The sequence below is a fragment of the Amia ocellicauda genome, chromosome 1 (genome assembly GCF_036373705.1).
Source record: "Amia ocellicauda isolate fAmiCal2 chromosome 1, fAmiCal2.hap1, whole genome shotgun sequence".
NCBI classification, from domain to species: Eukaryota; Metazoa; Chordata; class Actinopteri; order Amiiformes; family Amiidae; genus Amia; species Amia ocellicauda.
The window spans coordinates 28,623,022-28,649,747 of record NC_089850.1 but is presented as its reverse complement, the minus strand read 5'-3'; the positions used below and the strand labels follow the sequence as shown (position 1 = coordinate 28,649,747).

General features: G+C 38.8%; 1 protein-coding gene across 1 annotated transcript in view; it reads right to left on the bottom strand.

Moving 5' to 3' along the window:
• LOC136747719 (ras-related protein Rab-32) overlaps window positions 1-26,726 on the bottom strand; it is a 37,982-nt gene extending 11,256 nt beyond the window's left edge. Inside the window, exons 1-2 of the mRNA XM_066700847.1 lie at window positions 26,396-26,726; window positions 4,442-4,722 (exon numbers count right to left, since the gene is read on the bottom strand). Of these exons, the coding sequence (XP_066556944.1) occupies window positions 4,442-4,722; window positions 26,396-26,612 (498 nt within the window). The 5' untranslated portion in view covers window positions 26,613-26,726. The remainder of the gene's footprint in view (window positions 1-4,441; window positions 4,723-26,395) is intronic.

The following is a 26,726-nucleotide window of genomic DNA, read 5'->3' as shown; positions in this document are numbered from 1 at the left end:
TATTACAACAGCAAGAGGTTAATAAAGGAGGACGTGAAACAGATAGAGGGCAAAAATGGAAGTATCTTGGAAGATGAACAAGATCTGGCAGATGTTTTAAATGAGTATTTCACAAAGGTTTTTACAAAAGAAAAAATGGATAACACGCCACAGGTTAACAACCAGTCCAATCAAACCATAAGAGAGATCAGGATAAATGAGGAGGAGGTACTAAAGGGACTAGCAGAATTAAAAACAAACAAATCACCTGGGCCAGATGGTATATTTCCAACAGTACTTAAAGAAATGAGGGAAATTATTTATAGGCTGCTAACTCAAATATTCCAAATGACACTTAGAACAGGGGATGTGCCAACTGAGTGAAAGACCGCAAATGTCATACCAATCCACAAGAAAGGGGACAAAACTGAGCCAGGAAATTACAGACCAATCAGTCTCACCTGCATTACTTGTAAAATGTTGGAAAAAATTATTAGACAGAAAACAGAGGAGCATCTTATTGAAAACCATATTCTTGGAGATAGTCAACATGGGTTTAAACGAGGCAGATCATGTCTTACTACTTTATTCTAATTTCTTGAACATGCAACTGCAGCTGTAGATCAGGTGAAAGCATATGATATGAAATACTTAGATTTTCATAAATCTTTTGATAAGCTTCCACACCAAAGACTGATCCTCAAATTGGAAGCTATCGGTATTCAGGGTAATGTAAGTAGAATGCTAGGGTATATTGTCAAAAGTGTAGAATTGAGAATAAGGGCAGTGATGTTCAGACTGTACAATGCACTAGTTAGACCTCATCTGGATACTGTGGACAGTTCTGGGCTCCGCACTTCAAGAAAGATATCGCTGCTCTAGAGGCAGTTCAGAGGAGAGCAACCAGACTTATTCCAGGTCTGAAGGGAAAGTCCTACTGAGAGACTGAGGGAACTGAACCTTTTCACCCTGGAACAGAGGAGACTACGTGGGGACTTGATCCAAGTCTTCAAAATCATGAAAGGCATCGACCACATCAAACCAGAGGAGCTTTTCCAGGTCAGCAGGGACACATGGACTCGGGGACACAAATGGAAATTGGGCTTCAAGGCATTCAAAATGGAAATCAGGAAAAACTTCTTCACACAGAGAGGCATCACAATCTGGAACAAACTCCCCAGTGATGTGGTTGAAGCTGAAAATTTGGGAACATTTAAAAATAGACTGGATAGGATCCTTGAATCACTCAGTTCATAAAGGACACCAAACGAGCATGATGGGTCGAATGGCCTCCTCTCGTTTGTAAACTTTCTTATGTTCTTAAGTTCTAACTCAAGTTCAGTCACATCACTATGTGTCAGAAGAGTCAAAGGACAGGGACAATGAGAAGGTGCATTTTATTTTTCCTGGAAAATCCAGGACTCTTCTGAGTTGGTCTGAGCTGACCAAGTCTAGCCTGCTTCTCAGTGAGAGCCATTCTGGCACGTTGATTGGCAGGGCTTAAATCAACACAAGACATGTAAAGTCAAAAGTATTCAAACTATATCCATTGCAAATAACTTTAATATAAAAAACATTCAAGTCTTATGGGCCACCGATGATAAAGCCAGCTTTGGTTAAGGTAATTAGTGGTTGTTCTCTAGATCATTTGTATTAAGTGCTTTAATAGTCCTTCCCTTGAGCTATTGGAGAGCAGTGATGGATTTCTAAAACTCTGTTCCTAATTTACCTTTACTAATTGATATGAAAAAAAGAAACACTTAATACAAAAAGTTTAAATCAAAACAAAATAGACATAGTAAAGCTTTGTTTGTTTTACACTAGAAATATGGGCGATGTACAATTAAATGGTGAGTTTCTTTGGATTCATTTTCAGATACTTTTATTAGCTTCATGTCCTTTTCCATGCAAGGTAGAAATGTAAATAATTTATGAAACCGTATATTCAAATGTACTCAGTAATTAAAAAATACTGTGTTAAATTAGCAAAGAATTTCATTAAATGCTTAAGTCAAGCTCAACAAATCACCATAGAAATCCCTGACCTGCAGACACCTTTGGCCTGCTAAGGCAAAAGCTAATTAGATGACTGAGTGATTTGCAAGCACTAGTGAAGATTTGTGTTAAAATAATTATTTCAGTGAATTCATTTATAATTATGTGTATTGTCTATTGGGATGAAAATTAACTATTCACAAATTATTCATCATGGAATACAATAAGAATGAGGTTTATCGTTGCATGAAACATTTGGTTCTGTTTTGAGTTTCATTTCCCCGATATACCTAGTACAAAAGAATCCCAATAGATGTATTATAATAAGAACAGATGTATTACAATGCAGGTGCCTAGAATTGTTTAACTTTTTCAGTTTTCAGTTTGTCAGGCTGAGGAAATGTATTTATATCTTCTATATATAATACCACTTTGCTTCAGTATACAAGTTATACATTTGGACTAGCATTAATAAATCCATAATGATCAAGTTTTATGTTTTCAGTTTGATCATGCTAATGCTTATTGTTTTTAACTAACTAATAGAGAGTACATTTTCAATTGAACAGAATCATGGGTAAAAATATGAATCTGCAATCAACTGGTTCTTCTTTTAAATGGGACTGACAAGAGTCACCTGCCCCCTTCAAAAAAAAAAAAAAAAAAAAAGTCCAGTGAATAACCTAAAATGGTAAAAAGGTAAGTGGTAAACTGCCAGAGGTTAAACAATAAGTTTAGGTTACCAAAAACTGAAAAAGAATGTACATTTCAGAGCTATATACAATGCACACATCGTTTGAAAGCTTATTCTCTTGGCTACCAGCACATTTAATTGTGTGTGTGTGTGTGTGGCATAATTGCGAGGGGGGGGTATACAAACCAAATTGTTCACATCAGAGAATGCTTCACATCATTAGAAAGCTGAGAGTCTCAAAGATAAACTATACAGAAATATAACTATAAAACTATATTTTGGCTATCATTAAAGCATTGCAATAAACATTCTATAACAGAATATTAAGTTACTCTCAGTGACTCACCAAATCTATAGTGTATGGTGAACAATCAATTTAATAAAGTCTTTACTGCGCCTTAAAGCAAAGTCCAAAATAACTCACTTACATGTGAGCAAATCCACAAATTCATAGAAAGCTCTCACAGACAGGCAGACAGTAGATGCACCGGAGCAGAACGTAATCACTGAATTCCAGGCAATTCCCTGTATGAGTAGAACACTCCAGTAATAAATGAATTGAGTATCGAGTGTTCTGTGAATACAAAGAACTCACGGGGATTCAGTGCTTATGTTGTTTCACCGTGAACAGAATAGTAGAAAGAGTAGAGCAGTCTTTCGAACGTGTGGCACCGTAGCAGGAATCAAACGCCCAACTCTACAGACTGCTTGTTCCATTGTGTAGGCAATGGGGTTCCAGAGAGCATTTAGCATTGGCCACATGCTAGGTGACATGCTAGTCAATGCTAGGTAACGTTCCACTGAGGTTTGTAGGCGCAGATCTAGAACGCCAGCCTTAACTAATGGTGAAAGCACATGGATATTTGCTAAATGGCAACCATTATTTGTAGCCATAAACATGAAACATACCTGCCCTGGCAAGTTGGAACATGTCAGCCTTCTTTTTAGACTAATTTACAATAGAATGACAGATTTGCTTTCCTCTAATTCATAAAGAATATACCTTATTAGTATGGCATGTTTTATTTTATATGCTTCTTTCTAGTCCTTATAATACGCTACACATCTGGCAAAAGTGGAAGATTTTGAGTGTACAGATTAAGTCAACACCTACTTAATGACTATCTATAAAAAGTATATATGCTTAACCAAGACAGCCACTCCTGCTTAATCAGTAGCAAGCGTGTTGGGGAAAGTTAACAATCATTACAATAAATAAAAGGCCATTCATAGTTTGTTTAATCACAACTTTCAAATGCAATATACTGCTGCCATTTCAGAACATGTGCCAAACTGAAGCAGAAGTGCTGTTATTATACAATAGGTCCTGTGAAGAGAGGTTACTGTATAAGAGATGTCATTTCATGCAGTTTGGGTGAGAGGACTGTGAAGAGAACTTATTTTCATTAAATTTAACAAATCAACCCCCTTTCTCTACGCCTTCAAATCTTTTGTTCCAGGATCCGCTGCAACTGACTTACAATATCTGATCTGTGTTATGTTTTCAAGCTGGTTAAATGTACTATTCAAAACAGATGTACATCCTGTGAAACTTGCATTTGCACCACTCCCATTAAGTGTCCAGAAATGTCACTGGTTTTAATACATTTTAGTACATTTAATTAGATAATATTATTGATCATAAATTATTGAAACATTCTGAGCAAGGGCTTAAAGCATAGTCACTATTTACATATTACAGTTGCAACTCCTTGCTCTGAGCAAAATACATTCTATACCTCTGGCACTCTTGAGCTGAAAGACATCTCTCACCTTTGCAGAGGTTTCAAACCAGCCCAGGAAGCCAGTCTCTTTGCAAAAGGTTTCCATGAGGGAGGAGTTATTGCTCGTGCTGTCCTGCTTCTGGTCACATTTGTTGGCAAGCAGCACCGCAGGGATGGGGCTCCCATTGGCCAGCTTCACTTTGCTGTCCAGGTCATGCTTCCACTTTGATACGGCCTCGAAGGTGGAGCCCCTGGTCACATCGAAGACGACGAACGCTCCTACTGCTTCCTTGTAGTACACCCTGGTCATGTTGCCGAAGCGCTCCTGACCTTCAAAAAGCAAGCACAATTTCACTGTTAGAAAAAACTAGTGAAGTACTAATAAACATTTTAAATTCATATGCTAAATCATTCAGGCATTTTTGTCTTCAACATGGACCTGCAAGAATACTCAAAGGTCAGTGAGCAAAGACAAAAAAAAAAAAAATCCTGCTATGTGGTACTGCAATTGTTTATGCTGTGATTATATGGAGGAACTTATCTTGCTTACTCCTTCTTAGTGTCTTATACATTTGTCAAGCTTTTCAAAGAATTCAAGAAAACTGAATATTTGATGTTGACTACCACACCACAGCACTCATTAAGAAAAAAAAACATCTCCATTTTAATTTGCGTCATAGTTCAGTTACAGTGAAACCTTCAATGTAAAAGTCACATTTTCTTTGCAGTATATTAACATTTCAGAGAACTAACCTTTTAAAATATAATATTCTTTAGGATTTCCTGGCCCTTACCAAAGAGGAATCATAACTGCTTTGTAATGCAGTCTCCTTTCTACTTGTGTAGCAACTTTCAATATTATCTGGTCAGATGTCAAACTTGGCATGCCTTAAGTTTGTCCATACAAACAATAAACTAACAAACTAACTAAACAAACAATAATCTGCCATTAAAAAGCAATGATGCACAGTATGTTAAAAATATACTACAATGTTCAGAATATAAAGTGGCATCACTACCAACACAAATATGCCTTTAATTTCAGGTCTTTGTTTAAAACCACCCTTGAAGGTGTTAATGTCCCCACAAGAATTGATCCTACAAGAGCCCTAAAAAGAGATTCAGAAAAAGAAACCAAAGTCATTCTTGTTTCATCTACAACCTTTTTTCAGTGCAGAGCTATATTTAGCAAGAGATAGATTTGTTCATGAGCACAAATGTAAGATTGATAAATACAAGCCTTAGGTTTTCAAGTAACTTATTTGAAAAATATTTTAAAATCAGAGTTGGATGAATGGGGAGGGAAGGCGTGTAATTAGATTTGAAAAGTTTTTTTTTTCTTCTTCTCCATCTTATAATACTAGAAAAGTGACATGCTGAATGGCACATTTCAATTTTTTTTCTTCTTCATTATTTTCTCCAGGAAAGTCGTTAGACCGATATTTTGTCTGAAAGGTGTTTTCCAAGATTATGTGCATGACACTGGAGTTTAAGATTCTGTGTGAGGTTGCAGTGCATCAATTCATCCACTCTGGTTTCCTGGTTAGTATCAAAATGACAGATGAGCTCAAACTGTAGCATAATTTAATTTTATCAACATTCAGATTAATGTATTAGTGCACATAGTGCACATCTCAATTAAATTCTGCACGACATCTAAGAAAGTCGTTAAATCTCTTTACATAATAACTCCTGTGTCTGGGCACTGTACTCTGTTTAATAGTGGGATAGCCTACTTAATAACATTAAGAAATATGAAGCATCTAATTAGAAAAATCTAAATTTTTGTCAAGATGATCAGTTGACTGTACTCCCTATGGAAAGAAATCAAGCCAAAGCAGTGGGTGTTGTGATCAGTGCAGGCATCTTTTGTCAAGTTGCCCAATAAAATAATAATAATAAAAAAAGGACTGCAAGAACCTCTTAGGTTTTGTTGGAGAGATTCCAAAAATATTTCTGTTTTTTCTTTTCTTTTTGAGTTATAAACAATATTCTTATTAATTGTAACACCATAAGAAGAATTTTAAATAAGAAACCATTTAGCAGCCATTTAGCTATACATAATGCACTTCCTCCAGCAAGCACCGTTAGTGGTCTGGCCAAGGCTGTGCTACAGAAACATGGACACAAAATCATTTACACTCGAGTGCTCAGAGGAATAGCAGACTAACAGTCAAGCTTGTAAAATAACAGGCGGAAATAATTAGTCACACATTCTCACTCCAGGTAATCAGCTTGTTAGAATTTCTGACAAGATGCGTCTTATTATTAATATGAAGGCAAGACTCTCTCATTAGCAAAAAACAAAACACCTATTGGTTTGTTAAGACCAATCATTAAAAATCTAAAATAATTTGTGAGGCAATGGACAGATATAGTGCCAAATAATTTATATAAGGACACTCCTTAACATGTGATACATTATTGTGTTGTTAAATACATTTAAGGTGCAGCTTTTTTTTTTTTAATTAGTGTAAATATTAAGTCACCACACCTACTTAATGCACTTCAGGCACTGACTATCTATAAAACTTAAATAATGCTAAAACCCAGCCAACCACTCCTGCTTAATAATCCACCCAGAGGCTCTAATTGTAGCAAATCTTTTGTGGAAAGTTAACAGACATTTAGTCATTACAAAAAATAAAAGGCCCTTCATCATTTCTTTAATCACAATTTTACTGCAAATACTGCAGTCCTGCTTTTATTATATTTGTAATTACTTCTCTCGATATATTTTCACATTCTGCACACATTTCACTTATTTCCTCTTTAAGAGATTAGCTTTTCAGTTTGCAAGTGTATAAAGGGGTGTGTGCTGCACAGACAACAAACTGCTGTCTGGAACAAGCAGCTGTTGACAAGTATACACATGCTTCAAGTTAAACCAATTATTGCAGATTGAATTTTGGGGCTCTTTAATGGTTGAAGAGAGGAAAAATATGTTTTAATATAATCTAAAAAGAATATGGCAAACGCACAATTTTAAAATGTATGAAATTAGAAATGAGAACTTGCAAATGTGTGTATGTGAGATTATAATTTAAGAGCGTTGAAAAGCATTTACGTTCACAGTAAGACTTAGAAATGAAAGAGCAGGACTTAGCACTTTACTGCCCTGGGGGCAGTGCAGCTCCGGATATTATCAGAGATGAGTTTTGTGCGTGTATGTGAGCTGGTCACTTCAGCACTGAAGACAGAGGCATGTCAGTCTGTATCCATGGAGACAGACTCCAGGGAAGCCAAAGAGCAGGTGTGAACGCCCAGTCACTTCTAAAATACACATTACACAAGGGCATAGACAGAGTCTTAAGGTTTATTGATATATATTTTAATTCAAACCTTATGGCTATGTAAATACATTGTTGCACTTGGGTACTTTTTCTTCCATTTACAAAGTCTGTTTTCTCACCTCTGTCCCTTTTCTTACATCGGGTTGTTTTATTGATGTTTTTCTGGCTTGCACCAAAAAAAGGCTGCGGATCATTGTTCAGATAGGAATGCAACCTCCACTCCATTGAACACTACACAACCCGCAGGCAAAAGGATATGTCTGTGTAAATTGAAAATGACAGTGCTCTGATCATCCGTTTCCCTTCAAACCATACACTTACAGGAGGTTTCACTTCTACGCTCTTCTAAGATTCTGTTCAAGGGCGCTGTGTAAACCCAAACAAAACCTCGAAGCATTTTTTTACATGCTGCATTACACTGTGAACTGCAAAAAGGCAGTGACTAAGTCAATGAACATCCTGTGCTCAAAGTTAGCCCTCTGAATCCAGTCTTGAAGGAAAGAGTTGTAAGAGCAGCAGTTTGAGATGAGAGGTAAGCAGCTGAAACAAGCTGCCAGGGATGCATCCTGCACAGTCGCTGAGCACGGTGACAGATCATGCCTTGCCAGTACACCGCTCACTCGCACCGATTTGCAGGACTTTCAAAAACAATTTTAATCACTATGTGAAATATATAGGGCTGTAAAGAGTTTAAACAGTAAACATGTCTAAAAAATATTTCCATCCAGACATCCTATTATATGTAACAAAACAAAACAAACAAAATATATATGTTTATAGAAAGGTCACTTGTTAATGTTTTCCCTGGTTAATAAATTAATTAAGCAGAACTGCTGTTGAAGTGGAGCACACTTCTGTGGGAGTCACTTAGGAAACTGGTTCGTACTCACAGCTTAAACTGTTGTTGTGGTTGAAGACCAAGTTGCGCAGTTGCCACACAAATTAGTGTTATATATTTTGAGAAAGAAAAAAATTATATAACAGACATTAATACTACAAGAAGAATACACTACAAAAAATAATACAACAAAAATAATACTTTGAAAGATCTATGCCAAATAATTCTGGATCAAAGCCTTCTTATACATCCGTTTTTGAAGCCTAGGTGTTTATTACATTACATAACTAAACAAAGCTTCCTGGCAGAGTTTGAGAAACGGCATAACGTATTCATTACCCAGACAACTAGATCTCCTCCTGCCTCCTGGTTCAAAAGGTATTCGAAGATGTATACAAGCCACGACCCTTGACTCCAGTAATGCAAATTATATCAGTGCAATCCATTGTGGCGTATTTTCAATTTTTCTGTTCACAGACTCACAATATTAAGCAAATGAGAATAAACCATGTTTTTCACTCTGTCAGTTTCAGCGGAAATCTTAATGACATTTAAGTTGTGAAAATATTTCAAAAGTAGAGCTGAAACTGTTTTGGCCCCATAACTGTACCTTATTATTCTAAATTTAGTCTGAGCCTAAATGAGGTGAATTCACTAAGGGCAAGGCACAGATGAGAACCAGTTTTCATTGCAAGGCAAGTTTCATTTTACTGGATACTGAAGCCACAACAATACTGTGCTTTTATTTGATATGAAAGATCTAACATCACCCACACAATCCCAGACAGCATTGTTCTATGCATTTAATATTACAAAATAATTAATTTAATATGGAATTAACCTAATGTACTGATGTGATTCTTACATCACATTGGATACATCATTTTTATGCAACAAATGTGCAGATGAAATCCTTGATTTATTTATTTATTCATTCATTTATTCATTCATTCATTCATTCATTTTAGTTAAATATTCTGCTCTGCTTTCTATGCTGGAAAAGCACACACAGGAGTTTGACATCGTTTAACATTTTAAATGATGGCTTAATTTCACACTGCTGCTATTGAAATGACCCTAAAGTAACACTTCATGACTCACTTAAAATGAAGCACTGTGCTTGAAGAGCTCTGTCTACAAAGGAAATGGAGAATAATTCAAAAGAAGAATGCCAGACAAATGCACTTCAGTTTTCATTTCACTCAGCACAGTACTGTATAGCCTATATATGGCAAGTCACAAACCCCTCTACAAGACACTGGTTCTATCAGTGGATGAAATCTAAAGGAAAAGTTGCTAAGGGAAAAATATGTTCTAAGAAAATTATACTATCATTGTGAAAAGAACATTAAACTGAATTAAATTTAAAATATTCTTCAGTAGAACACTGAAAATTATATTCTAACCAGACATTTGATGTAACGTTCCATTTCATAACACCTCTAATTCGGCTGTTGTCCCTCGAGATTGTGAAACAAGAAACCACACACTGTGGTGAAATCATATCCAACAAAAAAAAATACCGTCTCATCTGAAATTGAGTTTAATTAGTTCACAAGGAAAGCTGTATTTGAATTGCAACCAAGTACAAAGAAACTGAAATCACATTTAAAACTACAGGTCAATCCTACATACTGTAGATTAAAACAAATTAATACAAACTGTACTTTGCCAGATAATGTATAATGTGAAGACTTTCACCTTAGTTAAGTTAATTTTGAGTCCAGTCTTTTTACACGCATCCAAGAGTTGGTCTATTCAAAGTTGCAGGTCTTTAGGCTTCCTGGCAAAAAGGATAACTTGCAAATTGTTACTGGCTCAAGTATGCTCTTTTATCTTAATTACTTTTCCTCCCAGGCCAAAGTCTTAAATACTCCTTCAAGTGCTGCTGCAAAGATATTGGGCTACTTAATGCACTTCTTTGCAAATCTTGATTTTGTCCATGCCTTGGTGGACTGTAGCAATGCGGTAAACTTACTTGGGTTTGGACCAATTAGTGATTCATTTTCTTGTAAACTCCCTTTCCTACACCTCTTTGTTATGCTATCAAAACATATATTGTAAGTGACCCTGGATAAGCATGTCTGCCAAGAAATAAATATAATAACAGTCCTAAATCCTCAGAAGGCCAGATAAGAGTGTTCGCTTTTAATTTTTTTTTTTTTTTTTTACTGATATGCACTTTCGAAGGATAGATAGAGATATAGATGGAGTGGTAGAAGTACATTGATATATTTTTTTAATGCTAGCGTGTAGTCAACAAAATGATGTGCATTTGGTATTTCTCCTTTTCTTTTCTGTTTGTACAATTGTAATGGTTTCACCTAACGCAGAGACATCACTTTTGTACAAAATGAGTGCATCAGACTTTTCCTCAGCAGACATATGTAAGCCTGTAAGAGCTGGTAAATAAAAGCAGCAGTGCAGGCAGAGAGCTGTTTGAGAGGCAGAATAGATGATAGCACACAGGGGACTATTTTTTTAAATCACCAGTTCTTCTATGAAGGTTACTGTACACAGTACAATTTTGTCTTTGCTTTTGAATTGACAATTTTGAGTGGCAAATTGCTTTACAGTGGAGAAACCCATAGGGTTTCTCTCATTTTTGGGAGGGGAGGAAAAATGACTGCATTAATGGCCATAGCTAACCTTGGCAAAGCAGTTTACGTAACAACATATCTAATCTCAATCTGGGGCATACGCTTTGTGTATTCAAACTGAAATCTACATTAGGCAGTAATGTAAACAAACGTACTTGGTTTCAAAATCAATTATTAATTCTAAGGCTGAGCAAATTCACAGCAATTCTTTTTACAATCTTATACAAGAAAACGTGACTAAAGACATGTCGAGAGAAAGCCTGGCCAGATACACTGGAATGGAAAGAGCAGACTGAGGAGACAAATATATTTTGAAACATGTTTTGATTTTCAGAATTGCTTGCAGTACAAAACATGAGCACGCAGTTGTTATGCAGTCAGAGAAACACAGCTGAAGAAGTTAGAAGCCTGACCTAAATAAAATAAACACAAAGGATTTCAAAAGAGAGTGAATAATTTGTTAAATTTCCACAGAAATGTAATCAGTTCCAAAGTCCTGAGCAGGACATAAGGAGACCTTCAATGCAATATCTAAATAAGGGTCATGTGGATAAGGAGTGCTATGATCATGGGAACAGTCATGGAAAAATAATTCAATTTCACTGAAATATGGCCATCCCAGACGCAAACAGTGATGATCTCAAAATAGGGTGAAATGAAGGAAACTAAACAAAACAGAGGAATGCTTGAAGTGACTATACGATCAGTTACCCACCATCCTCTTACATAAAATGATAATAGCAGTTCCTGAACTGACAACAAACAACTTGCAATCTGATGTGCTGTGGTGGGCACCATGCTAGCAATAGCGGTTTAATGGTGGGGCAGCAGACATTCGGGACATGGATGACAGAACCTGCAAGTGCAGTCTAACAGAGGTGAAGGATGAAGGCCATATAGGCAATTTTTATAAATACAGGTACAGTTTTAAATGAATACATGAATACTCATTTTCTTTCCAGTTCAAATGTGTCTCAACAGTGCTCTGCTTCACAACCCTAGCTCTTGCCAATAGGAATACAAAAATATCCTTATGAGCGATTCACACGAACTGTTGCTGATCAGTTAAGTAACAGCACACAAATCCAAATAAAGAGTAAAAAACTTGAAGAAGATAAATGTGTGGATTGCTGTGGAGCTTGAATTGAGGTATTATTTATATAATGTCCATTATTTATTGTTTTTGTCTTTTGTTTAAATTTAAAATACATGGTAATGATAGGTTGCGGATGCAAACCCCGGGTATCTGAAAAAAGAAGCACTGCCCAAGGGGCATTTCTGTAGGAACCTGATCGAAAACGTCACTATCAAAACTGCTATTGGCCCCCGCGCATGTCACTCAAAACAGGTCCCTTCCCGCTTCCTGTTCTATAAAACGTGACATCAATGCAGGTTTGTCCTCTTTTGCCGGGAGCTTGGAGTCCCACGTGACCTTGCAACCCTTGGGCGGAGGACGGAGGACAGACCTTCTTTTTACAATATACACCGATGAGCCATAACATTATGACCACCTACCTAATATTGTGTAGGTCCCCCTTTTGCTGCCAAAACAGCCCTGATAGATCCAGGCATGGACTCCACTAGACCTCTGAAGGTGTGCTGTGGTATCTGGCACCAAGACGTTAGCAGCAGATCCTGTAAGTTGCGAGGTTGGGCCTCCATGGATCGGACTTGTTTGTCCAGGACATCCCACAGATGCTCGATTGGATTGAGATCTGGGGAATTTGGAGGCCAAGTCAACACCTTGAAATCATGATTCATCACCAGGCCACCTTCTTCCATTGCTCCGTGGTCCAGTTCTGATGCTCACGTGCCCATTGTAGGTGCTTTCGGCAGTGGACAGGGGTCGGCATGGGCACCCTGACTGGTCTACGGCTACGCAGCCCCATACGCAACAAACTGTATACAATACAACTTTAAATACTGCTTTAATATAGGGGCCAGGCTGCTGAGTCAACTGAAGTTTTGGGAAAACATTCATTTTATAAGAGTGATTTGGAAATGTGGCAGCATACGTAAAAGCATTTATGCCATTTCTTCCTCTGAGCAATACTTTAAAAGGGGCAAGCCTCCTCTTTATCTTATCTTTAAGCGCTCTGCCAATTCTGCCTACATGAACACCGTGCTTTGCTTCTAGAGTACTCTGCCAAGCACCTTGCATGCTCAAAATCAGAACCTCCTCTTCAATAAATTGTTCCACCCCAAAAGGCCAGGGAGCTAATTCATTGATTAAGTTCTGCTGTCGAAGCAGTGAGTCATTCAGTGAGCTCAGAGACAACATCACAGGGAGGCTGGGGTTTCAACGTACTTGATACCTTGTCCCTAATGTCATTTATATTTCGTATTCTTATTTTTTTTTCTCTTAATTTTCTTCTTTTATATTTCATGGGCAATTTCCAAACTTTTTTGGAACAGTTGCTGCACATTTCCATACCTCAATCAATATACATTTTCATCAGCACATGCCTCTTACAGTATAGCAAAGTGATTTATGAACTAGGAACCAAACACTAAAAAAAAAATTGCTTTAAATAAAGGAGCCCAGAATATACATGTTCAGTCCTAAGGATCAGATTCACAAATGTGACGCACAGCATTAAGACACAATGAGTAAATTGAAACCCACAATATTTGGGTCAAGACAAAGACCTAAGCAGGAGAAAAGCATAACCATGTAGGTTCACTCAACCATTTCACTAAGAGTGCCAATTAAATATTAGTGGATGGAATTCATAATAATTTAATACACGGCTTCTAATAAAATAACAGACTCTCGTGTATATGCTCTAGAGGGGTACATGCAGTAAAAGCACTCGGCTGGAGTGCAAGGTGTGTCCTACAGGCAAGAGCTACTTCAATCCAGCTCAGAGTACTGCTGGCTAAGAGCGACAAAAGAGCACGCGCAATTGGCCGAGAGCAGCTGGGGGAGGGCAGGTGGGCGCCGGTTGGAGGAAACTCGGTCCTCTGCATACAAACGAGAATCGCGTGGCTTATCAGTCGCCTGCAGGTTCAAGGTGTTAGCGGTTCCATCTGCATCATATCCTTCAATTGGTGTGATAGAGGGACAGTAGGCATTCTGGGCTTGCCGTCCAAAACAATTGCAGATGGCTTTGACTGCATGCATGTTGGAGGACGCGTGTCTAATCCCTGTTAAAGCAGCACGGAGGTTGTAGCGGTGAGCCGAGATTTGGGGGAAAAAAAAGGAGGAAAAACGAAGTGGAGATTAAGTTAAAAACAAAGGATTGGCATGCCCCAGGTATTCAGTAGAAAGATGACTGCAGGGTCTGATTAGTGTAAGAGTGCATTATTCGAGTTCTGTTTGCCACAGTGCCATCTCACTGGAATATGCAACAAAGCAAACCTTCTACAAAGTGGATTGGAGCCTGTCCTTTGTAATTACATTGATGACACCAGAGTACATTATCTCCTCTCAGAGTAGCAGATAATGTTGTATGTGATTAAGCATTTAAGCAGCAGAGATTGCAATGTACAGTGCTCATTTTTCACAATATTTCCATGCGATCGCTGTACATCATCTGACCCTTTGCTAGATATACTATATGATTTATTTATTTGGCTGACACCTCTATGCAGGGTGACTTCCTGAGCTGGAAATACTGAAAAGTTGCAGCTATTATGTTACAAGATGTAACACTGGAGTGTGGTAAATGAGCAAAAAAAGGTGAATAGCGGCCATACAGGATAGTACAGCAGACAGTGCTCTATTATCCAATAGCACAGCTAGGTAATTAAATGTACCTGTCTCCCTGTCAATCACTGGTGTGTTAGTATTGATAGTTATACAACCTGAAGCTTGCAAGGTTCAGCTCCATGCGATCAGATTTCCCAGCAGTCTGCAGTGATTGTACACAACTGGCCAAGCGATGGGAATTAGCAATCTGGTGGGTGTGGGATGCCATGTTTGCCATTAAACAGTGATCCCCTGTGGTCTGCAGAGCACATGCGGTAATAGGTGGCTGATAATGAAGTCGTGTCTGGATTCAATCAGTTGTTGTGGTTTACAGTCTCAATACCTCAGTGTGAAAGCAATCAGCCTTTGCGGCGCACGCCTCAAAGGATGTGGCTCATCAGCCCTGACAGTTCAAAAACATTTTCTAATGAGTAGATGAATTTAGACTTGCTTATGATATTTGAAAATTCATTTAATCCAACTACATCAGTCCCTGGACTCTGGGGCCTCTAGAAAAAATGCAGCTGTCCTTGTTAGAAATAAGCTCTGAACCCAGATTAACGCAAGTCACCGCAGGTCACGAGCCCGATTCATACACATTTGTTTGTGTAAAAGCATAACAATTCTGCAAATACTACAAGTTAGCAAACGAAAAAACAAACAAGTCCTAACTTAAAACAGTGAACATTGAAAAAAGAAAATGAAAAAAAAAAAAAAAAAAAAAGGCTTAAACAGTCTATCTGGCCAACAGCATATCTCGGGCTAGAGCAGTCCAGGAAGCACAGAAAACACAATGATAGAGCCCATAGTAATATCATATAGATATATCATTTACAATTTTTTTTTTTTTTTTTATTACTAAAAGTAATAAAATGAAACTTTGTAAATTAAATAGTCTTGTCCAATACTGTTAAAATGAGATACAGATACCCTCTCTCATTCAATATTTTTGGGGATTGAGGGATTGAAGACACTGAAGTGCAGAGATGCTCCTTTTACATATGTATATATACACATTATATATACACGTGTATACATATATGTATACACACATACACCAATCAGCCATAACATTATGACCACTGACAGGTGAAGTGAATAACACTGATAATCTCGTTATCATAGCACCTGTCAGTGGGTGGGATATATTAGGCAGCAACTGAACTCAAAGTTGATGTGTAGAAGCAGGAAAAATGGGTAAGCGTAAGGATCTGAGCGACTTTGACAAGGGCCAAATTGTGATGGCTAGACGACTGGGTCAGAGCATCTCCAAAACGGCAGCTCTTGTGGGGTGTTCTGGTCTGATGAATCACGAGTTCAAGGTGTTGACTTGGCCTCCAAATTCCCCAGATCTCAATCCAAATCGAGCATCTGTGGGATGTGCTGGACAAACAAGTCTGATCCATGGAGGCCCCACCTCGCAACTTACAGGACTTAAAGGATCTGTATGGAGTGAATTCACTGTCAAAATTAGCGAGCACAGAAATACAACTTGTACGTTCAAAACTACACTTACGTTTTTTATTTTACGCTTACAATTCAATCCTGCGCTTGTTCAATATCGTTTACATATTTGCGGTTTCGTTTACACATGTGCAGTTCTGTCTGCGCATTTGCGGTTCTCTCTACACGCTCGCAGTTCTTTTCGACAGTGTTTTCACACTGACTCAAAAAACCCAGTGCGTAGAGCAGGCATCCTAGATGATCATCGCACTATCGATCTCCATTCTCATCACACATGGCTGACCACACCGCAGCAGAGGGACAGTCTAAAAAAGCTTAACATGGTTTAATGTGCTTTCAGCATAACCATTACTTTGCAGAGTTTGTACGTTTAAAGTTAGGCACGTCCTACTATGAATAAAGGATCGATATGTTTTTACTAACATAGACAATATGATTATGACCTTACTCTGTGTATAATAATTCACTTAGGTGAATATCACTTAGAAAACACTCAACGTGACTTACTGTACTAAAACATAGCCGTTTACATCCCATCTATAAATGACAAGACTGACACTTTCCAAACTGTTACACAAAAGATTGGATGTTTAAAATGACATTAAAAGCATAACTGTCTTGTCTTTTCTAAGCCCTATTGTATTGTAGCCAAGCTGCATTGTGCTTAATGTGGTTTACTGTACCATATCCAATTTAATAAATGACAAGACTGATGTGACGTTGATATTGACTCTGTTGTCAAATGAAGTTGCCTCTTCATTTGTATAGGCCTGGTAGGTGCGGGTCTTGTCGTTAGTAAAGCTAGGATCTAAGTGCTTTACTTAAGTACAATAACCACATATAAACTTTCAATATGACGCACAATTCACACTTGGCTACAGCAAGGCTTAACAAGATACTTCTGCTTTTAATATCAATTTGAACATTACATATTTTGTCTATCAGCCTGGGTGGTGCCAGTCTTGTTAATTATAAAGTTTGAATATAAATGGTTATATTTTGAAGTACAGTAAAATACGAGTTCAACATTAAGCGCAATTGCGTCTGGCTAGGGCTTAACACGACACTTTAAACATCCAAACCTTTGTGTAACGATTTGGAAAGTGTCAGTCTTGTCATTAAGCCATGTTAAGCTTTTTTAGCGTCTGCCATGGTCAGCCATGTGTGATGGAGATCGATAGTGCAATGATCATCTAGGATGCCTGCTCTACGCGTTGTTTTTTGAGTCGGTGTGAAAACACTGTCGAAAAGAACTGCGAGCGTGTAGAGAGAACTGCAAATGCGCAGGCAGAACTGCAAATGTGAAAACGAGATTGAACGAGCGCAGACAGAACTGCAAATGTGTAAACGAAACCGCAAATATGTAAACGATATTGAACGAGCACAGAATTGAATTGTAAGCATAAAATAAAAACCGTAAGTGTAGTTTTGAACGTACAGGTTGTATTTCTGTGCTCACTAATTTTGACAGTGAATTCACTCCATAGATCTGCTGCTAAGGTCTTGGTGTCAGATACCACAGCACACCTTCAGAGGTCAGGGCTGTTTTGGCGGCAAAAGTGTGACCTACACAATATTAGGCAGGTGGTCATAATGTTATGGCTGATCGGTGTATGTATATATACACACACACAGATGGGTGACAAATTAAAGGAAAAACCTGAATAAATGAGTGGAGGAACTCTTTCCCAGGTGATTGAGAATGTCAATGCAGGACGTGATCAGACTGTCAGCAAGAACAGTCCGTTGAGAACAACACAGACAGGGATATTATAGTAGGGTTGCAGTGCATAAACCCCTCATTACAAAGACAAATGCACATTTGAGAGTTCAGTGGAGCAAAAACCATAGGCACTGATCTACAGAGATGTGGAAATAAGTGATATGGTCCGAGTCAACCTTCAACATATTCTCGACAAGTGGGCGAGTGCATGTGTGGCGACACCAAGAGAACAGTACAGGCCTGACTGCTTGACCCCTACAGTGAGGGGGTCCGGAGGCTCAGTTATGCTGTGGGGGGCATTTTCCTGGCATGGTTTGGGTCCACTTGTCCCCTTAGAGGGAAGGGTCACTGCAAATCATTACAAAGTTATTCTGAGTGATCACCTTTATCCTATGGTGAAACACTTCTATCCTGATGGGAGTGGTCTCTTCCAGGATGACAGTGCCCCCATCCACAGGGCACGAGGGGTCACTGAATGGTGTGATGAGTATGAAAATGATGTGAATCATATGCTATGGCCTTCGCAGTCACCAGATCTCAACCCAATTGAACACCTATGGTAGATTTTGGACTAACGTGTTAGACAGAGTTCTCCACCACCATCATCAAAACACCAGATGAGGGAATATCTTTTGAAAGAATGGTGTTCATCCCTCCAGTAGAGTTCAGAGACTCGTAGAATCTGTGCCAAGAGCACTGAAGCTGTTCTGGGGCTCGTGATTGCCCAACATCTTACTGAGACACTTTATGTTGGTTTTCCTTTAATTTGTAACCCGTCTGTATATACACACACACGCATACACTCCATCATTGTGCTATTCAGTTATATAAACTGAACATTATTAAAGAATAGAATTAACATTTATTTCTTTTTTAGTAATTTTGTAATTCCTGACAGCACATTTATTTCAATCATTGTCAAATTTGTCTGACCTAATGAGATTGTCTACATATGTACATGTGTGTTTTAGGCTTTTTGTGACTGGATTCAGCAGAGCATACAAAACAAATAATGAGAGCAAATTGGGGGGGCAAGCAACAGTTTTTATTCTCAGGCAGCTTTAAAGGAACCACACAAAACTCTGTCTCACTCACACTATACTGCTTCTCCCCAGCGGGAACCGGGGCACTCCTATATATCTCCTTGCCCCCCATGACCAGCTCCCCCAATCACAGCACCCACCCTGTTGCCACATGGGGTTAACCTTCAACCCCGAAAACTACAATAATTCCCCTTAATATATTATTAAATCCCCAAACGATATGCACCCCCCCCAACCCAGAATGAAGTGACACACACACTGCAGTCCCTCCATTCCACATAACAGTCCCAGATCATTACAGTACTGTACCACTCTTCACTGATCTCAGAAAAATGTGTACTGTTTGTAGACACTAATACTGGTGAAAATGAGACTGTAAACTGCAATTTTACAAAAGAGATCTATAACAACATTTATGATCAGCAGTGCAATTCAGAGCCAGCCCCCAAAGTAATCTAAATCCAAGAAACACTCATTTCTCATGGAGCAACTGCCTACTGCACTCCCGTACAATATGAAAATGTTGCTATACACAGTTCTGCATGTAAAAGAGTCTATATCAAAGGCCATAGCAACCTTTTTTTTCTTATATGGCATTTATCTAGATATCTGTGGGTGGGTTTCTATGGAAACTAGCCAAGACACAGAAGATTCAACTAGGAATAAAGCAGTGAAGGACAAGAATTGTGCTTGTTAACAGACCATCAATAGACTGGTGCTTTAGTCTGATCTTGGACCGAGCTCCCCCAGTTCCCAGGTGAGAAAGATTTCCAAAAGGTAGCACAAAACATGGCTCCTCCTACGTGTTCCACAGAGGAAGTACAAGGCTTTTCACAGTTCCCATACTTCCCATTCAGCCGGGCTTTGAAACATTGTTGTTCACATCAGTGTATATTGCAGTCCATTTCAGTTTCAAAAAACAAAAATACAATTGTTGAATCCCCCTTCGCACCTCCCCCTCCATTCCTATATCACGCTATAGGTAAGAAAGCTACTCCTTTAATACGTATAAATCCTTGGCACAAGGCACTGGCTTAAGTCACAGTTGTAATCATCTCATCTCACACAGACAGAGCCAATGAAGTGTTTCTATTTCAACCAGGATGAGGGGGTGGGCTGTCTTTTACACACATTTCTAGAAGGCTTGATTACTATTATTTAATTCATGACAGTGATCATTAAGACCAAAATGCCCTTTATTTTTCCAATCATTACCATGACTGCATGCTAGAGGAAACTGTACGGACTTCTAAACAACTGACTCTCTCATGAAAAGTTAGACATACATTGATGAAATGGTCACCTGTGTTTTCGTTTTTCTCTGGATGAGGGCAAGTAGGCTGTACTCTCCACTGCTGAGCATCTTTCTTCATTATTTCCTCCTGAACTCATCTAACACAAAATGACTTTTGGTGGTGACAGCCCAGTTCCCCTGGTGTAGTCGCACGTATTGTAAAACCACTGCCAACTGTGACTGCAGTAATTCACACCTTCCAGATGGGCAGAAGATACGACAGCCACAACTGTCAAACCATTTTGTCATAAAATATTACTCAACAAACTACCCAGGCACCAAAGTGGCTTCTTTTAGTTAATCATTGATATAAGAGTTTTGGTGAGTATCTTATGCAAAATAAAAATATATATCATTTGAAGCCTTGTAAATTATTATTATTATTATGCGTGTTCATATGGCATGTCTCTGTAGGCCAATATATTAAACATTTGTCTCACTAAGTATGTGGATATAATGGACTACAATTCAGACCCCCTAGTGTATTGTAATTCTACATTAATACATATGAATATTCAGACCCCATGAATTCAAAGATACTCTGATACTAGAATGCTAGATTCTAAGATACAGTACTAGAAACTGCTGAGGGTAACTTGCTACATAACATGCCATTTGCAATACACTAAACATACTCAAATCTATTATAAACCCATATTAAGTTAGATATTAAATCCATATGTAATGCACATTCTTCCTAGTGTAGCCTCAATTAAAACGATTTAACTGCTGCTTATTCAACATGAATGAAAAACAGCCCCATTGTAATTTCCTCTTTATGATAGATTTAAGCAATCAAATATCTGCTGAATCACAGCAGGGCTAAGACTGAAAACTTGTGACCATTTATGCAATTAGTGCACAGGTTCCTTATTTGTAAGTTAGAACACTGCAACAGAACATGTAACAACTGGAAAATAAATGTAGTTAAGAGAGAACAAAACATTCTGATGGTTATGTTAAAAGGCACTCTGAATTTAAGAAAACATTTATCTTTTTGGAAGATTGTTACACAATTATCTGCAAACATGAATTGCACAAAGAGAGGAGTCCAAATCAGAATAGCTCATTTTCTACTGGGTTCACACCTTTATCCAGGCTGTCAGCTACACTGAATGCTCTTCACTTTCACTAGTGAAGGCTAATCTCCTCAAAGCCACTGCAAAAACATCTGAAGACAAGCCACAATTACTGCTACTCCTGGAGGCTTTAGAAAGAAGTAAATGTACAACGCTTCTTTGTTTTCAGACAATAGACAAAACATGGGGTAGACACTGCAGCTGTAGATGGCAGAGGATACCCCATGGTCTGTACAAGGTATTTCAGTAATAGATTCACTACATAAAAGTATTTTCTTTTTATTATTGATCAATCAGGTGACCAATGTATCACTGAAATCCACTTAATGTACAAACTGGAAAGAATCCAAACAAAACCAAAAACAAGGAAAAGAAAAAGCAATGAGGCCACACTGCAGTAAGCTTTCACACACTCTGGAATTCATTGATTTTAACAATAAGTACCTCTGGCACTTTTTCGTCAGGCGTCTTAAGAAATCTTGAACCAGTCATGCACAATTATGGAGGCGTTTACACATAGTTATTATGTATTGTAAAGTGATGACGCACATGCATGTTGGGGTCAAAAAGAGCCAAAAATGTGACAATCTCTGAAAAATCCACAACCTCTGCCATCTGTAAGTTTACCTGCATTCACCCTATGGCATGAAAAGAGCCAGGACATTCCTTGTGTGCATTCCAAGAGGGCAGAGATACGAGATGTCACATGACAACCACAAACGTCATGCCGTAATTCTTTCACATCTCTGTTCTCTGTGTATGCAAAGCACACTTTCAGACATTCTCCCGTGGCAAGAGCAAGAAAGCTTTACGCTGGTTAATTTCCACATGAACTCCACCCTTTACTGCTTCATTTTCATGACACCCAGCCCAGATATCCAGCGCATGTAAATATCAAGGTAATTTTAAATTGAAAATATTTTAAACACACACTACATTATTAACAAATTCCCAAGCTAAATGTTCATTATCATGCTATTAATTGTGCATTAATGAGGACTGAAGGTACATTATTGCACTTATGAAGCAATAATATATAATAGTCATAATTTCCAAGCTAATCGGAGATAATTGATGGCCTACAGGTAGAACATCTTTAAATAAAGGAAACTGCTGTAGTTTGCCATTTAAATACATGAATTTATAGTCATTACTTGCTACAGAAGCACAGGAGTTATTAGGATCCTGCAGGTATTTACAATGAATGAATGTTTTTATACTATGTGTAGAAACTGTACACACTACTGTTTACAGCAGTGGTGAGCAACCTAAATTAATCAGTGGGCCGCAAGTCCAGCTGTCAAATAACTGCCTGGGCTTCAAAGACCCCTTTAACAACAATTTAAAGTCACACATGCTACATTTTAATTAAAACATAGAAACATAATGCAGTAAATATACACTCACCTAAAGGATTATTAGGAACACCATACTAATACTGTGTTTGACCCCCTTTCGCCTTCAGAACTGCCTTAATTCTACGTGGCATTGATTCAACAAGGTGCTGAAAGCATTCTTTAGAAATGTTGGCCCATATTGATAGGATAGCATCTTGCAGTTGATGGAGATTTGTGGGATGCACATCCAGGGCACGAAGCTCCCGTTCCACTACATCCCAAAGATGCTCTATTGGGTTGAGATCTGGTGACTGTGGGGGCCAGTTTAGTACAGTGAACTCATTGTCATGTTCAAGAAACCAATTTGAAATGATTGGACCTTTGTGACATGGTGCATTATCCTGCTGGAAGTAGCCATCAGAGGATGGGTACATGGTGGTCATAAAGGGATGGACATGGTCAGAAACAATGCTCAGGTAGGCCGTGGCATTTAAACGATGCCCAATTGGCACTAAGGGGCCTAAAGTGTGCCAAGAAAACATCCCCCACACCATTACACCACCACCACCAGCCTGCACAGTGGTAACAAGGCATGATGGATCCATGTTCTCATTCTGTTTACGCCAAATTCTGACTCTACCATCTGAATGTCTCAACAGAAATCGAGACTCATCAGACCAGGCAACATTTTTCCAGTCTTCAACTGTCCAATTTTGGTGAGCTTGTGCAAATTGTAGCCTCTTTTTCCTATTTGTAGTGGAGATGAGTGGTACCCGGTGGGGTCTTCTGCTGTTGTAGCCCATCCGCCTCAAGGTTGTACGTGTTGTGGCTTCACAAATGCTTTGCTGCATACCTCGGTTGTAACGAGTGGTTATTTCAGTCAAAGTTGCTCTTCTATCAGCTTGAATCAGTCGGCCCATTCTCCTCTGACCTCTAGCATCAACAAGGCATTTTCGCCCACAGGACTGCCGCATACTGGATGTTTTTCCCTTTTCACACCATTCTTTGTAAACCCTAGAAATGGTTGTGCGTGAAAATCCCAGTAACTGAGCAGATTGTGAAATACTCAGACCGGCCCGTCTGGCACCAACAACCATGCCACGCTCAAAATTGCTTAAATCACCTTTCTTTCCCATTCAGACATTCAGTTTGGAGTTCAGGAGATTGTCTTGACCAGGACCACACCCCTAAATGCATTGAAGCAACTGCCATGTGATTGGTTGGTTAGATAATTGCATTAATGAGAAATTGAACAGGTGTTCCTAATAATCCTTTAGGTGAGTGTACAACAATGTATTAAGGGTTAACACATTGATATAATAATAAGCAGTTAGTTTCTTTCTTTTTGGGGGTGGGGTGCTCATGATTGCCCACCACTGGTCTACACTAATCATTAGTGTATCCCGATTAATCCAAACCTGTTACTATTCAAAAATGTTAATACCTTTAAAATATGGCCATGTTTCAAGTACTCTGTGTTATGATGTCACTGGAGATCTTGACACTCTTAAATCAGTAAATCAGTATCTTTTTGCTACTATATCTTTATTTAAATCATAATAAATAATAATTAAAAGGTTAAGTACTTAATTACATTTAATAGAGTATATAACTTGTTAACTATGTGTTCCAGTTTAATATAATTCCTTTTAAATTGTCCTCAATATGTCCATAGGCCAGCCAACAATCAAATAGCCATGTCAGTTTTTCAACCAGAATGCTTTACTTAAAATTCAAAACTAATTTGGTAATTTAATTATTTACTATTAGCCCAATTTTGAGTGACACTGCATTATAAAGATATACAATATAATTAATTTAAAAAGTAAATGTACACAAACAGTCCAGTTCTGCCAGAGTTACACATCTAGGCTAATACATCAAAACTTAATAATTGTGGTCTAAATATTACCCCAAATAACCCACATTATCAGCAGCAAGCGCCACACACTGTAAGCCACACAATGCAAACGAAACCAGTGGATTTGAGCCACATCAAGGGCTTTACTGGAGCTCATGTGACCTGGAGAAATACCTTTCATGAATCCAATAAGGCTACAGTGAAAGGTAATTACATTCCAGATCTACTACTACTACTACTGAAATGTCCTGTGAACTTTGATCACATGCAAACTAGGCAAACTGAGCTCATACTGATGCATTCAGAAACTACAACTTCAGAAACACACCTCCTTTATCCACTTCTGTTCTGAAACCTTTAGTTGGTACAGCATTAATTCCCACATTACATTTACTGTAAAATATTGCCCTATTAAACCACTGAACAGTTTCAAAAGCCTTTGAGGTTCCTGTCAGTTTAGCCACTCTCTTGCAAAGAACAAAATGCAGTCCTGACCAGTAGTGTACCAGGCTACTTGAACTATTAAATACATCTACACCGGGATCCTCGGCACGGGTCATCACTTATAGCCTTCAAAAACACCTAGGAAATCCTTCCACACCACTGGTTCTGATTACTGCAAGACATATTTGTGTTCCCAAGCATCAACTGACAGCGTCTGATTTGGGCCTTCTTGTCCTGCCTGTCCCTGGGAGAGTTAAGCATGAGTTGAGAGCTGTGCATGCATAACTCCCTGCTAGTTCCTCTTAACTGAAGAGATTTCTCAAGTCTGGCTGTCTTTGAACCTACCAAGTTCCACGGGACCATTATGAAACACTCAGATCTAGCTTCCTCTATCTGCACATCAGACTGATCTTTTCCAGTTTGGACCCTGTTAGGCCTGTTATATATGGCTGCTGTGCAAACAAATCTGAGGTGGTGTTCAGATTTGCAATTCAGAGATGCTGCCTATGAAATATAATGTTGTAAGGTCACTTTCTGGGCATCACTACTGTTCCTAATGCCTGCCAAAGGTTCCTACTGCTACTAGCAACACCAACACGGATCTATTGCCCTGCAAACCCGCTGCACAACAGACCTTTTAACTTTCAGAGTTAACTTTTAAAACCTCAGTCGACTACACTCTGGAGAATCAGTATTCATGTTATGTGTCGGAAATAAACCATCTAAATAAAGAAGTAGGAAAAGAATCTGCAAGTCAACACCACTTAATAGTACTAGTAAAGCTACAATTTCGCTTTAAAATTGTGCACAACATTTATATGCAAATCAATATCGAATTTCTGCTCAGGACATTCATTGCAAGCTGAAAATTACAGTAAGTGTGTGTTTGCGCAGGCGCTGCAGTTGCGGGCTCCGCAGTCAGGCACGGCGCGCAGTTTGCAGACAGCAGGAGCCGGAAAGCGCAGTATCGCGCAGCGACAGCACGACAGACACCAAGATCTCCAACAGCTTTTGTGTTGTGTTTCTTAACACATACTTACAATAAACCAACCCAGTACACTGTAATGCTTTGCATGTGTTTGAGTAACATGACATAAGACCTCTAAATATGTAGGCGTACGTCAATAACAAGAGAGAAACACGTTCAGTATTCAGTACTACTAGCACCGCACCACTTCTGCATGTTGGGGTACTCATTACTGCATGTGCTGCTGGGACGCTGTAACGGACGGTGTGCAAAAGCAAGAAAAGTCACATAACACAAGTCCAACATGGCAACTCTGCAAACTCCTGGCTGGCTCAGCATGCCTGTGGCCGAGAGTGGCTCAAGCCTTACCTGCGATGTCCCACAGCTGCAGCCTCACCAGTGTCTTGCTGTCCCAGTGGATCACTTTCAGGGCGAAATCGACGCCGATAGTAGCTCTGTAATGCTGAGAAAAGAGCTGGTGGACGTACCGCTTTATAAGGCTGGTTTTCCCGACTCCTAACTCCCCTATCACCAAAACTTTAAACAAGTACTCCCTACACTCCGAAACCGACCCGCCCGCCATCATGTAACCCTTTCAAACTGGCTCCCGTCTGGTTTATGTATTGCCGGAACGAGCGGGGCTCCCAGCCGGGCGGCGCAGTCCGCTCGTCCTACTCCTCTGTCTAAACCACCTGACAGT